The sequence below is a fragment of the Oryctolagus cuniculus genome, chromosome 7, assembly GCF_964237555.1.
Source record: "Oryctolagus cuniculus chromosome 7, mOryCun1.1, whole genome shotgun sequence".
Taxonomy (NCBI): Eukaryota; Metazoa; Chordata; class Mammalia; order Lagomorpha; family Leporidae; genus Oryctolagus; species Oryctolagus cuniculus.
In genome coordinates, this window is record NC_091438.1 from 81108709 (window position 1) to 81123506 (window position 14798).

Below are 14798 nucleotides of genomic sequence, written 5' to 3' on the forward strand. Positions count from 1 at the left end.
GCCATTCTGGCTGGAGGTCCCTGACTTAAAATAAATCTTGCTTTTAAGCCTTTAAAAAATATTCAAAGCATTCTTTAAGTCTCCAAATTCTTACCCATCCAAGGGCACCCAAACATTATGGTCTGGCTCTGGTGCCAGACATTGCATGCAGCCTTCTGTGTACATCTCTTCTGAGACAGTCACTGAGATTAGGTGAAGGTCAGTGATTCCCAGCATCGCACCTTGGGGTGACATTTGATAAAGATGAGGCAAGACCAAACTGAATACAGGAGCAGTAAGTGGGGATGCTGTGGTTTTGGGACCCTACCTGGAAGTAGAGACTGAGTTCTCAAACAACTATTCTAGTATTAGGGTTGCTTCATGAGTTCATCTTTTACCCTTGGAGTTGTGAGGCCCCCACTGTATAAGAAAGTTGGCCAAGACAACTGTAGGTGTTGATAAACCTTGGGAATACACTTCCACACTGCCTGCAGAGGCTCTGACTGAAAAGTCACTGTAGCTGACCGATGGGTAATTGGCAACCTGTGTGACACAAGACCAGAAGGGGTAGCACCTGCAGCATGCACAGAGCTGGGCAGACTTGGATTAAGAAAAGCCAGTAAGGCAAGAGGGCTGGCCAGGAGTTATGGTCGAAGCCAAGAGAACCTGTGTTGTCTTTGCAGGTAGGTAAGCATGAGTGCCATTTTCCCAAAAAGAACCTGGAACTGTTTGCTTACTAGGCACGCTTGTAGCTGATTTATTCTCCTCTCAGCAGCAGAGGGAGGTAGAGAGTAAAAAATGAAGTGGATTGAGCCCTACATGAACAATAAGCACTTGTTAAAGGGCAGCAAAATTAAAGGTATTTATTATAAGAAATCATTTGACTACCTCTCTAGCAGACAGGCGGATCTGTAGAGAATCATTGAGATTTAGGAGGTAGAGAGACCTAGAATTCAAGTCTAGAGGAACACAAAATGATATGGTAAGGGAAGGGGCTTCCATTCAAAAAAATGACACGTCAAAATGATCTGCTGATCCTTCTTTGGTGCTGTATATATGATCTTATATAAATATAGGGCTCAAGTGTGAGGCCTGGTGTTGCCCTTTTGGGCAACACTTGAGTTTCACTTGAGCTTCAGAAAGGAGGGGTCAGAGATCACTGGGCGAGAAGCATCCACAGAAGGAAGTAGAACCCAGGAAAACTGCAGCATTGGGGGATGGCAGCCTGTCTGCATCAGCACCCATGAGCAATGCCTTTGCCACAGCTTTAAGAGCCCATTGTAAGTGTGGAAGCAAAGGCTAAACAGCATGGTGTTACAGTGGCCACCGTGTTCACAAAGACAAGGCACTCGTCTGTCCAGTGGGCCCCAGCAGCCTTTCCTCAACGTACTTCTCACTCTTCTCATCCTATAGTCAGGCTGTGTGGGCTGTGGGTGCAAGGGGGCAGGAGCAGGGAGCCTTTCTCAAACCGCCAGTTCCGGGGAACAATTGGAATTATTTTCATTCATGACTGTATCCTAGCAGAGAAAGGTACTGCATATCAGCTTTTTAAAAGATGTGTTTATGTATTCAAAAGGCAGAGTGATGGGAGGCGCTGGACCAGAGAGAGCAAGAGTGAGAACAAGAGAGTGTGTGATGCAGAGAATCTTCCATCTGCTAGTTCAATTTCCAAAGAGCTGCGACAGCCAGGTCTGGGCTAGGCAATGCCAGGAGGCAAGAATTCCATCCTAGTTTTGCACTTGCAGCAGGGGCCCAAGCACTTGTGGTTATCAAATCAGCTGCTTTCCCAGGTGCATTAGCAGGGACCTGGGTCCAAAGCAGAGCAGCAGGGACTCGAACTGGAGCTCAGATGTGGGATGCAGGCATCACAAGCCCAAGCTGTGCCGCAACATCAGCCCCTTTTGCATATCAGCTTTCTAATGTGAACTTGAAAATGTGTGTGTGTGTGAGATCTATCGAACGATCCAAAAGATAAAATTATCACGTTTATATTTTGCCCAATAATTCATTTTTTTCTCCCTTTACTAAAACATCTCAGAATTGCCTTTCAGTTCTTTGGTTTTTATTATAGATACCAAGAAGAAGGGCGGGAGAGAGCTGAGTTGGTTTGCAAACATCTGCCTCTGAATAACTCAGAGGAGAAACACAACTGGGAAGATAGGCCCTTCGTGGGAGTGGCAGATTCCACTCCCTCATTTACTTCTCAGTGTATTCTAGGATTAATCCTGCTTCTTTCAGGTGCTTGCTCTTTTGTCATCATTGTAGCATACCTTGAAGACTCACATCATTCTTATGAAGATTCCAACGTAAATCTAAAAATCTACCATCTGCTGGATAACATAACATTATGCTTGCCCAGGGAAGCTGGGAAGAGGTAGGGAACCACTTCTGGAACCTGGGCATGAGAAGTGAACACAGGTAAGAATTAGTACAGTCAACGTCTTCCAGATCTCAATCTATTTTTATTTGTAATTTATTATAAAAAGTGAATCTGTATCTTACACAAAAGTTACTTTAAAAATAGCAAAGTTTACCAAAAGCTACTGAATCTGAGGCCGAGGGATTCACTGCCAAAATGCAGATTTACATGGTAAACCTGAGAGCCGAACACACTGAACACAATTCTTCCATTTTGTAATAATTCATTACCAGAGCAAAACCAACTGTACATGTTTCCAAATATGTGATAAAGATAAAATAACAATTGCAGCCTTCACTGTGAATTAACAAAGGCCCTACTCAAGAGTTCCTCATTGTTTCTCTCAGAGTGAAACATTTGAAGGATTTTACAAATCTTCTCATAAAAGTTAATATTTTAGGCTTATACACAACATATGTCTGCACAAACACATCTATTCTAACTCTATACCCTTGAGTTTTTTACAATTGCACCATCTCAGTTATAGTGAACATGCAGGAGGCATTCATAATTGTTTTTCTCAGCAGTATTGTAATATACAAGTCAAATGCAAATCTTAAATATAATATAAAATTCAATTGGATACCATCTCAACCCAATACCTTGGCTCATATACTCTAGGTTAATGCTTTAGTGTTGGTGAAATGGTTCATGTTTAAAAAAAGAAAAAACACAAAACAGTGATGAGAACTAGTCCATTACCAAAGCCACTTGATACATAGCTCCCAGAGGATGTAACCATGAATGACAAGAAACAGCAAGAAGCCAGCTTTTCACACCCAGTTGCAGAAAAGAAATAACATATAGGGCATTTTATAACAGTTATTAAACTATTTCATATACAGAATGTCTTCATAATAAGAACCAGGGTTCAAAGTAACTCCTCCCCTACCCCACCAGTCTTTCTCTTCTTTTCAGAAAGAAATAAACCCAGATTCCAATGCATTGTACAGTTACTGAAGTCAAAGTGGACCCACAGTTATATTCTTAGGCTTTTGGTAGGGATGAAGGATCATAGGATCAGTTCTAAATATTGCAGGGTATGATACACTGGAACTACTCAATTAGGCAGAAATATAGGCACTGGCTTCTTTCCAAGTAAATACAAGCTTTTGTTATCATATCATATCACTGAAATCCTTTAGTACAAATATACTGCTACTCTCAAGTGTTGATCAAATTTAATGGGGAGAGTGGAGAAGGAAGATGAAATAACCACATGTGGCTAGGATAACGCTAAAAGAATATGAAGATGGAAACATACTTTTATTGAAAACACAGGAAATAATGTCAGTTCCAGAGAACAATGGTTTATTTTAATAAACCAATAGTACACAATATTTTAAACAAGTCTGAATCTGAAACAAGTCAAGAACAAATATTTTCACTATCAAAAAAAATGTTATGCAAATACATCACCACAGCACCCCACAGCATGCCTGTTGGAGCAGTCCTGAAGATCTCCATCTACCCTGTGTCACATGAGTGTGTCAAATGATAGTGAAATATGGGGACACGCTGGGGAACAATCCAGACTGATGGTGAAGAATGAACAGACGTACCCTGATGGAGGTGAGGAAAAGAACACTGCACCGTTATAGGCATACAAACAGATTCTCAAACTAAAGTTGAGCATTTGGTTTTCTTTTACATGTTATAACTAAGGAAATAGAACACTCCATGATTATAAGTAATGAATAAAATAATTGCTACCCTGAAATTAACCTACAATGTTTTGTAATTTTGGAAAACATACTCCATACATGAAATAACTAGGTTACCACTTGCATACATGGGGTATAAATGTGTTTCCATGTACATCCCTGTGTGTGTCCACGTGTGAATGCAAATAAAAAATGAACCAATGTCATTGGTAGCAGAAGCCATAAACTTTGTTCTCAATAACTTCCTCATTATCATTGTTTTGGGAAATGCATATACATTTTTAGAAATGAAATGTCAACTAAAGTCTTATAATTTAACAACTTCCATTTTCTTCATTTAAAATTCCCAAAGGAAGAGGAAAACTTGTAAAATAAAGACCCACTCAGTGCAGGAAAGACAGTGTTAACACCCCATTTTGTCTGTCAAGTGGTAGTCCCATTGTTGAATGCATCAGTGCTTGATGTTTCTAAAGCTACCTAAATACTGGTGAATAAGATTTAAATAAGATATTCAAAATCTGTGGCACCAAAAACAACATAATTTGCACCAGCAACTGTACCCTAGTGTGGTGGAAAGCAGCTTATATTTATTATTGATCCTGCCAGTGAACTGCTTCCACAAATTTATGTAGGTGATTAGGAAAATTTAGTCAATGCTTTTTGAAGTTGAGCAGAGCCAGTGACTCATGCAGAAATTCTAGTTTGTCAGGTGATTGGTAACAAACTTGAATTTTGTTTTTAAAACTCTTCCTATATGGGAGAGTGGGATTTTTCACACAAATTCAGTTATGTGGCTAAAAGCACTTTTCCTTGTGTCATATTCACATCCCAAAATGAAGATAATTTTATCCAACACTGGAGTCAGTACTCTTGATAATTCTATGGCAAAACATGAAAATAACCATCAACTCACATTAAAGAAAGGAACATAACAACAACAAATAATAAAAACAACTCTGGATATAGTCAGAATTTATTTTTTGAAGTCCTTGAAGAAAGTTTCATCAGTTGTGCCTAGTTCCCTGAGAACTTAACTGTTCTGACTGAAGGCGAAGTTTGGTCAGAAGTAGTATATTTTATACTGTTGCTTCCCATCCAGTATAAACAATAATGTGTTAGGCAGCTTTTGGTGTTCTATGTTTATTATAGTTACTAGTTTTCAAATTTAATCTGATGTGAATTATTCTTTGCCTGAAATTCAGGGGTGTGTGAAGCTACATTTGCTATACTTCAAAGAGCGATTTCATTTTCCTGGAACAAAGTGAGAAAAATCACACCACAAACCACATTTCACATTTACAGTACTCTCTGTCCATAGTGTTTTCCAGTTTGGTGTAGATGCAGCTAATGGTTTACTTCAGAGTTGCATCCAAAATGAGGTGGCATTGGAATGCCTGGAGCCATTAGAGGAAAGCACATTAATAATGTACATTTCCCAAATGTGAGTCAGTCAATTTTATTCATTTAACAATATGAATAATAAAAGGTCAAACACAAAGCTCTTTTATAACAAGGAGCAAAATGTATTCCAGAAGAGATAAAAGCATGAGATGAATTTCAGTTAACTGTGTCTATTTCTTTGTGGGCTTTGAAAACTCGTGTCACACACAGAATAGAAGCTGAATGTTTTATATTAGAATCACATCTAGAGATCATGCAAATGGAGGGAAAAAGTATGCTGCTTCAATGCTCACTAAATTTCTACAAAGCATTTTAAAATCAATTCTGAAAGTCAAATCTGTACCTCTCTCCTCCATCACTGTTTTGTGAGTAATTAAGAATTGTACCCGTACAGTGGCTCAGTGATTATCAGGGAAGAGAGAGGTATACGATAAGCCATCCTCTCACAAGGAAACCCCCAAATACTTCATGGCATGAAACACAAGGCTTTTGTTATCCAAATGCAATGAACTACAGAGTACAAAAACATTCTGGAGCAGAAAGCACACAAACATGAGACTCATAAACAACCAAAATCAAGGACACCAATAGTAAATTCTTATAGAAATGCATATGTTCCCTGTACCTTACAAAAATTCTTAGCACATGTTGAATCCAAGATTACACAACAGAAATATGTTTTATATTTAATACGGAGGATCTTAACAAATTAAAAAAAAGGCTTTGATGACAGGTAAGAAGAAATGTTCAAGAACACATTAATTTCCAGGATTCCCAAAAACACATCTTGGTAAATACCCTGCTCCTGTTCAAAGCGAGGCCCCAGGCAGGCATTTTCTCAGGGCTCATCATTGTTGTTAAGAGAAAACCAGATTAAGGAAGACTCAAGCAAGCTGGGAAAGGAAGTAAAAATTAAACCAAAGAGGAGTTCTGCCAAGCATAATATACCCTTGACTAAAAAAAACTAAGAACATAAATCAAGGACAGTGGTGAGTATACATCAAGGAAATTTATGTTGATGAGTTCATGGTCTTGATTCTAGTATCAAAACAGGAAGTCAGTGAAAATAAGTGTGCAAAGAAGTCACAGGGACTGAGGGAGGAGGAGGAAATAACACCTGTACAATCTTCACGGTAAAAGCTTCAGTGACTTCATGCCCCCCATCCCACCCCTGATGTGTACTTCTTACATTTTCAATAAGTTAAAGGTCAATTATTCACAAAACTTCAGTTCAGTGTTAACACTTTTAATATAGGGATAGACACTGAGTTGCTCTAGTGTGTGACATATGGTTACGATTCATCATAATCATCACTCACTTTCCATCTTTACAGCACAGGCTGTTCTGTTTCACACTTAAAGCCCTGGGGCTTACTTTTAAACGTGGTCCTGAGACCTGGGTGTCTTCTTTTTAGGTCAGCATTTATCTAAACACGTCTGCAAACGTTCAGTTACAGGGAGAGGAAGGGTGTTGAGCAAATTCTCCTCGACAATCAGACAGCTCCGCTTTAGGGACTGACAGCCTTCCAGTTCAGGAGGAAGCGTCTCCAGGTAATTACCGACGAGCTCCAGATGCGTCAGGTGTGACAGCTCACCCACATGAGGCGACAAGTTCATCAGGCTATTTTTCCCCAAAAGTAAACACTGTAGTTTTTTGCACTGAAACAATCCATCTGGTAGCATCTCAATCTGGAAAGGGGGAAAAAAGAAGCCTATGATAATACATTTACTCACATACACTGTTGGCTACCTTTGTCACACATATGCCTGCATGTTTACAGGGAGACAGACAACAGCAATGATCGATCTGAAGTAGATGAAAAGACAAAGGAAAAATAAGGATGGGCGAATCACAAGGAGTCAGGACACTGGGGCTACCCTTGTTGTATATGGGAAGGCAACAAATTTGGATCTAAACACTCTACCAAGCAACTCTTAGGGAAAACACAATTGCATACATATTGTCCCTAAAAAGAAAACAAACCAGTAACTCAAAAGTATCAGAGCTATTCCTGAATCCTTGATCAGAAATAAGTTTATTTCAAGGGTCCTCCTAAAGAGTTTATTGTGTAATGCAATGAGCAACACCCTAAAACATCCCAAGACCAGGCGAGACTACTTTATGTACTTTTCCTCAGTATAGACTGAACATTTTTATTCTTTTTTTTAAACCTCTATAGAAGCAGAGACAGAAAAGGTATGATAATATACAAGTACACTTCACTCTCCTCTATACACATACACATATGAGTATTTATGCTGCTTTCTGACATGGCTTCAGTTAAATAATTCATATAGCACAAAAGTGTGATTTTAAATATGATAAATAGCTTGTAAATTAGGCTAACTCCTTGAGTTACTCAACTTGACTGTTTCCCTATAAGGTGGATTGTATGTGAATTACTAAAGGAGCCACAGTGTGTATATGAAATAGGGTTTTATTGAGGAAAGACCTGCAGAGAAGGTATGCATTCAAAACCCGTTCAATTCATCACTCCACTGAGGGGTTAGTTTGGACTGAGTACATCTACCTGATAATATTCTTCTGTTTGCTTGGGGCCGGTGGTAGCTGTGAAATTATGAAATAATGTTGGCTCCTTGCTCCAGAAAGTGGCTTTGTTACAAACAGAGGAGAGAGGGTCACGTGGGCTTGGCCTGCACCCTCAGACCTGCTGAGCCTGTTTTGGTGGGGGATGAGTTCCCAGGGCCATCCAGAACTGTCTCTCCTCCAAAGGATAAATACCTATTATACAGTTGTCCTTGGTAGCCACAGGGTACCAGTTCTAGGACTCCCTATCCCCAGATAAGACAATCTTCAGATGCCCAAGTCCTTGTATAAAATGACATGGTATTTGAATATAAACAATGTACAACCGCCCATTACTTTCATTTGATTAGTTATAATACTTAACACAATGAAAGTGCTATGTAAATAACTGTCATACTGTATTGTGTATGGAATGACAAGAAAAAACTGTGCGTGTTCAGTATAGATGTAATTTTTTCCAGAATATTTTCAATCTACAGTAGGTTGAATCCAAAGATGGTGAGTCCACAGATATGGAGAGCTGAGTATATGAACTAAAAAATGATAAAATTGCATTAAAAATGTTCATTACATTGGAAACTCCCTTCTCCTATGTCATCTACACACATGTTCAGTGTTGGATATCCTTAAAGTATCTAATAATCACCATGGCTAAGATAAACATTCAGTATTGACCTTTACTATATATCAAAATATAAGCAAAGGGAAAATATTCTTACTTCATTCCTTATCAAGAGCAGATGCAAATTTGTAAGTACAAGAGGTCTTCAGAAAGTTCATGGAAAACGTGTTTTATGAAAAAACTGCATATATTTAAAAATTTTTTAGCATCAAAACAGATTCGTACTAACTTGTTATAATATATCTGAATAGGATTTTTAGTTTGAGGCACAAAGCAAGAAAAGGTATCAGTTTGAAAAAAGCCTCTATTAAACCACTATGAATTCTGCTAAACTTGAAGAAAGAATAAATAGTAAATCTGTGGTGAAGCTGAGTTGGAAGAGAGGTGAAATCATTACTGCTTTTCAAAAAGCTTATGGGGACAATGCCCCAAAGAAATCAGCAACCACAAATGGATAAGGCATTTCAGGAAGAAGCAAGAAAATGCAGACGATAGCCAGTAGTATTGCTGCCTGCGATGCTGGAATCCCATATGGGCACCAGTTTGTGTCCCAGCTGCTCTAAGTTCAGCTTCGTGCTAATGGCCTAGGAAAGGCACTGGGAGATGGCCTAGGTATTTGGGCCCCTGTCACTGATGTGGCAGATCCAGATGAAGGCTGCCTCTGGCTCCTGGCACCCACCTGGCCCAGCCCTGGCTGCCCTGGCCTTCTTAAGAGTGAACCAGTGAGGCCTGCGCTGTGGCTCACTTTCTGTCTTGCGGTGCTGGCATCCCATATCGGCGCCGGGTTCCAGTCCAGCTCTCTGCTGTGGCCTGGGAGGGCAGTGGAAGATGGCCCAAGTGCTTGGGCCCTGCACCCGCATGGGAGACCAGGAGGAAGCTCCTGGCTCCAGATCGGCACAGCACCAGCCGTAGTGGCCATTTGGGGAGTGAACCAACAGAAGGAAGACCTTTCTCTCTCTCTCTCTCTCTCTCTCTCTCTCTCTCATTGTCTATAACTCTACCTGTTAAATAAGTAAAAAAAAAAAAAAAAAAAAAAAAAAAAAAAGTGAACCAGTGGAGGGAACATCTCTTTCAAATAAATAAATCAATAAATCTTTTGTTTTAAAAAAGATAATGAGGAGTCTGATGCCTGCAACAGAAGACCATCCACATCAACTTGTGAGGAAAAAATTAATCTTGCTCATGCCCTAAAGGATATTGAAGATTAACAGCAGAAACAACAGCCAATACCATGGACATCTCAATTGTTTGAGCTCAAACAATTCTGACTGATCAAAGTGGAGCAAACTTGCTGTTCACAAGTGCCAAAAGTGCTGCACCTAGATCATCTACAGACAGGAGCAAAGCCTTCAACAGAAATTTTGAACAAGCGGGATCAAGATTCTGAAGAACTGCTTTGAAAGATTACAACAGACGAGAAAACATGGAGTTAGCAGTGTGATGCTGAAGACAAAGCACAAATGGCTACCAAGTGGTGGAAGTGGTCTAGTCAAAGCAAGAGTGGAGCAGTCACGAGCGAAGGTCAAGGCAGCAGTATTTCGGGATGTTTAATTCAAAGTATTTTGCTTATCAACTATCTGGAGGGCCAAATAGCAGTGGCATCTGCTTCTTAGAAGAGTGTTTTGGGGATGTCATCCAGAGTTTAGCAGAAAAACACCTGGGAAATCCTCCCCAGAGAGTCCTTCTCAAGCATGACAACACTCCTGTTCATTCCTCTCTTCAAACAAGGGCAATTTTGTGGGAATTTTGAAGGGAAATTATTAGGCATTCACTTTATAGTCTTGAATTTACCCTTTATGCCAATTTATTCAATAATATTAAGAAAAAGAATCTTTACGGGCCAGCGCTGTGGTATAGTAAGCTAAGCCTCTGCCTGCAGTGCCAGCATCCCTTGTGGGTGCCGGTTGGTGTCTTGACTGCTCCTCTTCTGATCCAGCTCTTTGCTATGGCCTGGGAAAGCAGGAAGACGGCCCAAGTGCTTGGGCCCCCGTACCCACATGGGAGACCCAGAAGAAATTCCCAGCTTCGGCTGTTGTGGCCATCTGGAGAGTGAATCAGCAGATGGAAGACCTTTCTATCTCCCCATCTCTGTCTGTAACTGCCTCTCAAATAAATAAATAAAATCTTAAAAAAATCTTTAGAGGATACTCAACATAGTTAAATTCCCAGGACCCTCAGTTCTTTAGGGATGTACTCAATGGTTGGTATTATCATTTATAAAGGCTTATTCATCTTGATAAAATTTATGTTGAGAAATAAATTTATATTTTTATTGTTTAATTCCAATTTCCATGAACTTTCTAAAGTTCCTGCCTAGACTTCAATATTGAGAAATGAGGTAAAAAGATGAAACAGAAGAAATGTAACCCTTTTTAAAAATTTTTTTTTATTTGAAAGACAGGGTGATCTCTCTCTCTCTATATATATATATATCTATATATATATAACATATCTATATCTATATAACATATCTATATATAGATATATATATACAGCTATATAGAGAGAAATAGATATATGGAAGATATATAGATAGATATCTATGTAGATAGATAAAGCCTTCAACAGAAATTTTGAACATAATTTTGAATATCTATGTAGATATCTATCTATCTATCTATCTCTATCTCTTCCATCTTGTGTTTTAATCTCCAAATGCCTGCAACAACCAGGGCTGGGCCAGACCAAAGACAGGACCTGTATCTGGGTCTCCTGTGTGGGTAGCAGGGACCCAAGTACTTGAGCCATCATATGTTCCCTCCCAGGGTACACATTAGCTGGAGGCTGGATGAGAAGTGATGTGGATTTGAATATAGGTAGTCTAATATGGGATGCAAGCATCCCAAGTGGTGGCTTAATCTGCTGTGCCATGATCCCTGCCCTCTCTTTCTAAAGCAATCCCTTCTGGTCAGACATCTGCAGCTCAGAAGCAGGGTCAGTGACTACAAGGGGGAAAAAGTCAGCCTTGTGCAATGTGTACTAAAGGTTGAGTACTTGTTGGTGTCTAAGCAATGACTTAGGCAAACTGGCCCAAAAGGGAGAAACTACAGCTCATCTGTATTCAGTAAACATGTGCTCAATGCCTCCTCTGTGCCAGGATCCCAGCTGGGTGGTGGGGATAAATTGCTAATCAAGCAGGTGGCCTCTAAGAACCCTACTGCAAGCTACTGTGAACATTTCTCGCCCAGCATCATGAACCTTTCTTTGGGACATTGTGCACTGTAGGATTCCCTGTGCATTGTAGGATGTGCATCATAGGATCTTCAGCAGTATCCTAGGCCTCTACTCTCCTATTGCCAGTGCCACTCCCCTCTTCAGCTGTAACAATTCAAGCATGTCCAGAGAAATGTCCTGGGGTGAGGTTGGGGGCAAAAATCACCCTCAGCTGAGATGCCCTAGAATACTGGCAGAGACATATAAATAGTCTGCAATGGGTGGAATGAGGAAGAGCTAACCTGAGCTGTAACTGAGACTCCCATATACCTTTCCTTCAGTCAACTTCAGGTACCCAGAAACACCTGGCTGACTTGGACTGATGGCCTACTGGTTGACTATCCTGATGCCACTGGCCTCACTCTCCTGTCTGAATATCTATCTTCCTATCAATCTTCCCTCAAAATCTCTGCATGATTTCAGTGGACTTCTCAGCCCCCAAGAGAGGAGAGGGATTTCACTGGGCAGTAGAGCGACCTCTGGGGCTGGCCCCTGAAGCCAGAGGCTATTAGACCTTCAACAATGGTACATTGAGAGAGTCAAAAGTGTCCAGTAGGTGATAACCCCTCTCTTTCACCCCCTGTCTCTCTTGGGAGCTTTCTCTCTGTCAGTGCCCAGCTAAGGCAGAGGATCTTAATTAGCTTACTTTAATTTAATTTTCCTAAAGCAACTGAGGGAACATTGTTATAGACTCAAGACTTTCCTTCTAAGCTGCAATCTTGCCCTGAAAAATCTACTTACAACTTTAAAATTAGTTTGCCTTGAAGCTTACAAGAATACTAAACACTTTCTGCCAAGGTCACTAAATTTTATAAAAATGTTAGATAACATTTTTACCTAATTCATTTTTTTTCTTAGACTGGAATCATCACTTGAGGCAGAGATGAAAAAATATGGCATAGTGGACCTTTGACTACTTCTCAAAAACCAAAGGAAAAGTTTATAATTAGGGAGATGATAAACTTCATAAATAGATTTTTAAAAAACTATAATATATGTATATCAAATAATGTATATAATAGACCAAAAAAAGAAAAAAAGAAAAACTAAAACAGCCACATTATTCTCTACATGGCTACCAAATGTGTTCAGCAAAATTCATTGAAGTCACCAGAACAGAATGGTTCTCTTTCCATGTCTATGGTGGACACTGATAATAAAATACCCCATTGCTTCCCAGAGGCTAGAATCTTAATTTCAGAATCTTCTCAATATCAAATCTCCTTTTTTCTTGATCAATTAACATGCTATCTCAGGATATGCTAATCATTGATAGAGCCATCATTTCAAGAAACAAAGCTGAATATTTCCATTCCTAAATGGTGATGAGATAAATGCACAAATACAGAAGACCTAGGTATAAATTGAAGTGCTTCGTAAGATTTGAGTGAATTTAGTTAAATCCTTTCCCACATCTTGTACTTCTCCAACACAATCAATGGCACCTGATCCAATGACCTTTGGACATTGGGAAAGAATTGGATACTGCCCTTGTGTCTCTCCGCTTCCATATTATTCATCTACCTCACTGCTTAACACACGTGGATGATGCATCTGCGTAGTAGAAAGAGCAGTAGGTGTCACAGCTCTTGGGTTCCATGTCAGCCCCATACAGGAAGCTTCAGATCTCAGGTGAGTCACTCTGAGCCTCAGTTTCGTTTCTTTCTTTCTTTCTTTTTTTTTTTTGACAGGCAGAGTGGAGAGTGAGAGTGAGTGAGAGAGAGAGAGAGAGAGAGAGAGAGAGAGAGAGAGAGAGAGGAAGGTCCTTCTTTTTCCGTTGGTTCACCCCTCAATGGCCGTTGCAGCCGGCGCACTGCAGCCAGTGCACCACACTGATCTGAAGCCAGGAGCCAGGTGCTTCTACTGGTCTCCCATGCGGGTGCAGGGCCCAAGGACTTGGGCCACAGCAGAGCGTTGGACAGGAAGAAGAGCGACCGGGACAGAATCCGGTGTCCCGACCGGGACCAGAACCCAGTGTGTCAGTGCCGCAGGCGGAGGATTAGCCTAGTGAGCTGTGGCACCGGCTGAGCCTCAGTTTCAGTATCAGAAAAATGAGGGCAGTGGACAAAGCAGGGGCTGGCAGTTTTTCTCTGAAGGACCTGAAGAGTAAATATTTTAGGCTTTATGGACCAAGAGGCAAAACTGAAAACATTATATTGGCACTTACATAACAAGAGCCAAAAAATTTAAAAGTTTTTTTTTTTTTTGGACAGGCAGAGTTATACAGTGAGAGACTAGAACCCGGGGTGCCAGCGCCGCAGGTGGAGGATTAGCCAAGTGAGCCGTGGCGCTGGTCTACACTTTTTACTTTCATTACTTAAAGATACTTTAGTCCTCGTTGGGGCACTGGGTTCTGTCCCCGGTTGCTCCTCTTCCCGTCCAGCTCTCTGCTGTGGCCCAGGAGGGCAGTGGAGGATAGCCCAAGTCCTTGGGCCCTGCACCCATATGGGAGACTGGGGGGAGGCACCTGGCTCCTGGCTTCGGATTGGCACAGCGCTGGCTGTAGTGGCCATTTTGGGGGGTGAACCAACGGAAGGAAGACCTTTCTCTCTGTCACACACACAAAAAGTAATAATTGAGTGTCACTTTTCTATGTAATACAGGCCCATTAATGAGAAGAATGGAATGTATTCATGGACACTGAAATTCGAATTTCATGTAATTTTTATGTGTCATGAAATCAGTATTTCTTTTGATTTTTCTCCCCAATCATAAAAAAGAATAAACCATTCATTCTTAACTTAAGCTATTATAAAAACGGACTGTGGGTGGATCTGACCTCCAACCTGTGGACTAGGAACATGGTGTTCCTTTCAGACACAAGTCTGTGTCTCCTATTTATAATCTACTTACCTACTTCTAAATCATAACTGATTAAACCTTTCCATGGGTTTTTTTTCTTGGCTGTCCTGTCCTAACCCTCTAAGTGCTACAACTAGAACCTTCTCTGAA

General features: G+C 40.5%; 1 protein-coding gene across 8 annotated transcripts in view; it reads right to left on the reverse strand.

Annotated features, from left to right (window-relative positions):
* Window positions 1-2130: 2130 nt before the first annotated feature.
* LRRC8B (leucine rich repeat containing 8 VRAC subunit B) overlaps window positions 2131-14798 on the reverse strand; it is an 85173-nt gene continuing 72505 nt past the window's right edge. For 5 of the 8 annotated variants that reach the window (XM_017346108.3, XM_002715872.5, XM_051856264.2 and 2 more), the window contains one exon: window positions 2422-7152. In XM_017346108.3, coding sequence (XP_017201597.2) covers window positions 6880-7152 — 273 coding nt within the window. In that variant the 3' untranslated portion in view covers window positions 2422-6879. Of the gene's footprint in view, window positions 2375-2421; window positions 7153-14798 lie in introns of those variants that run through there. The other 3 variants (XM_051856265.2, XM_051856268.2, XM_051856267.2) reach the window with 3 other exon arrangements.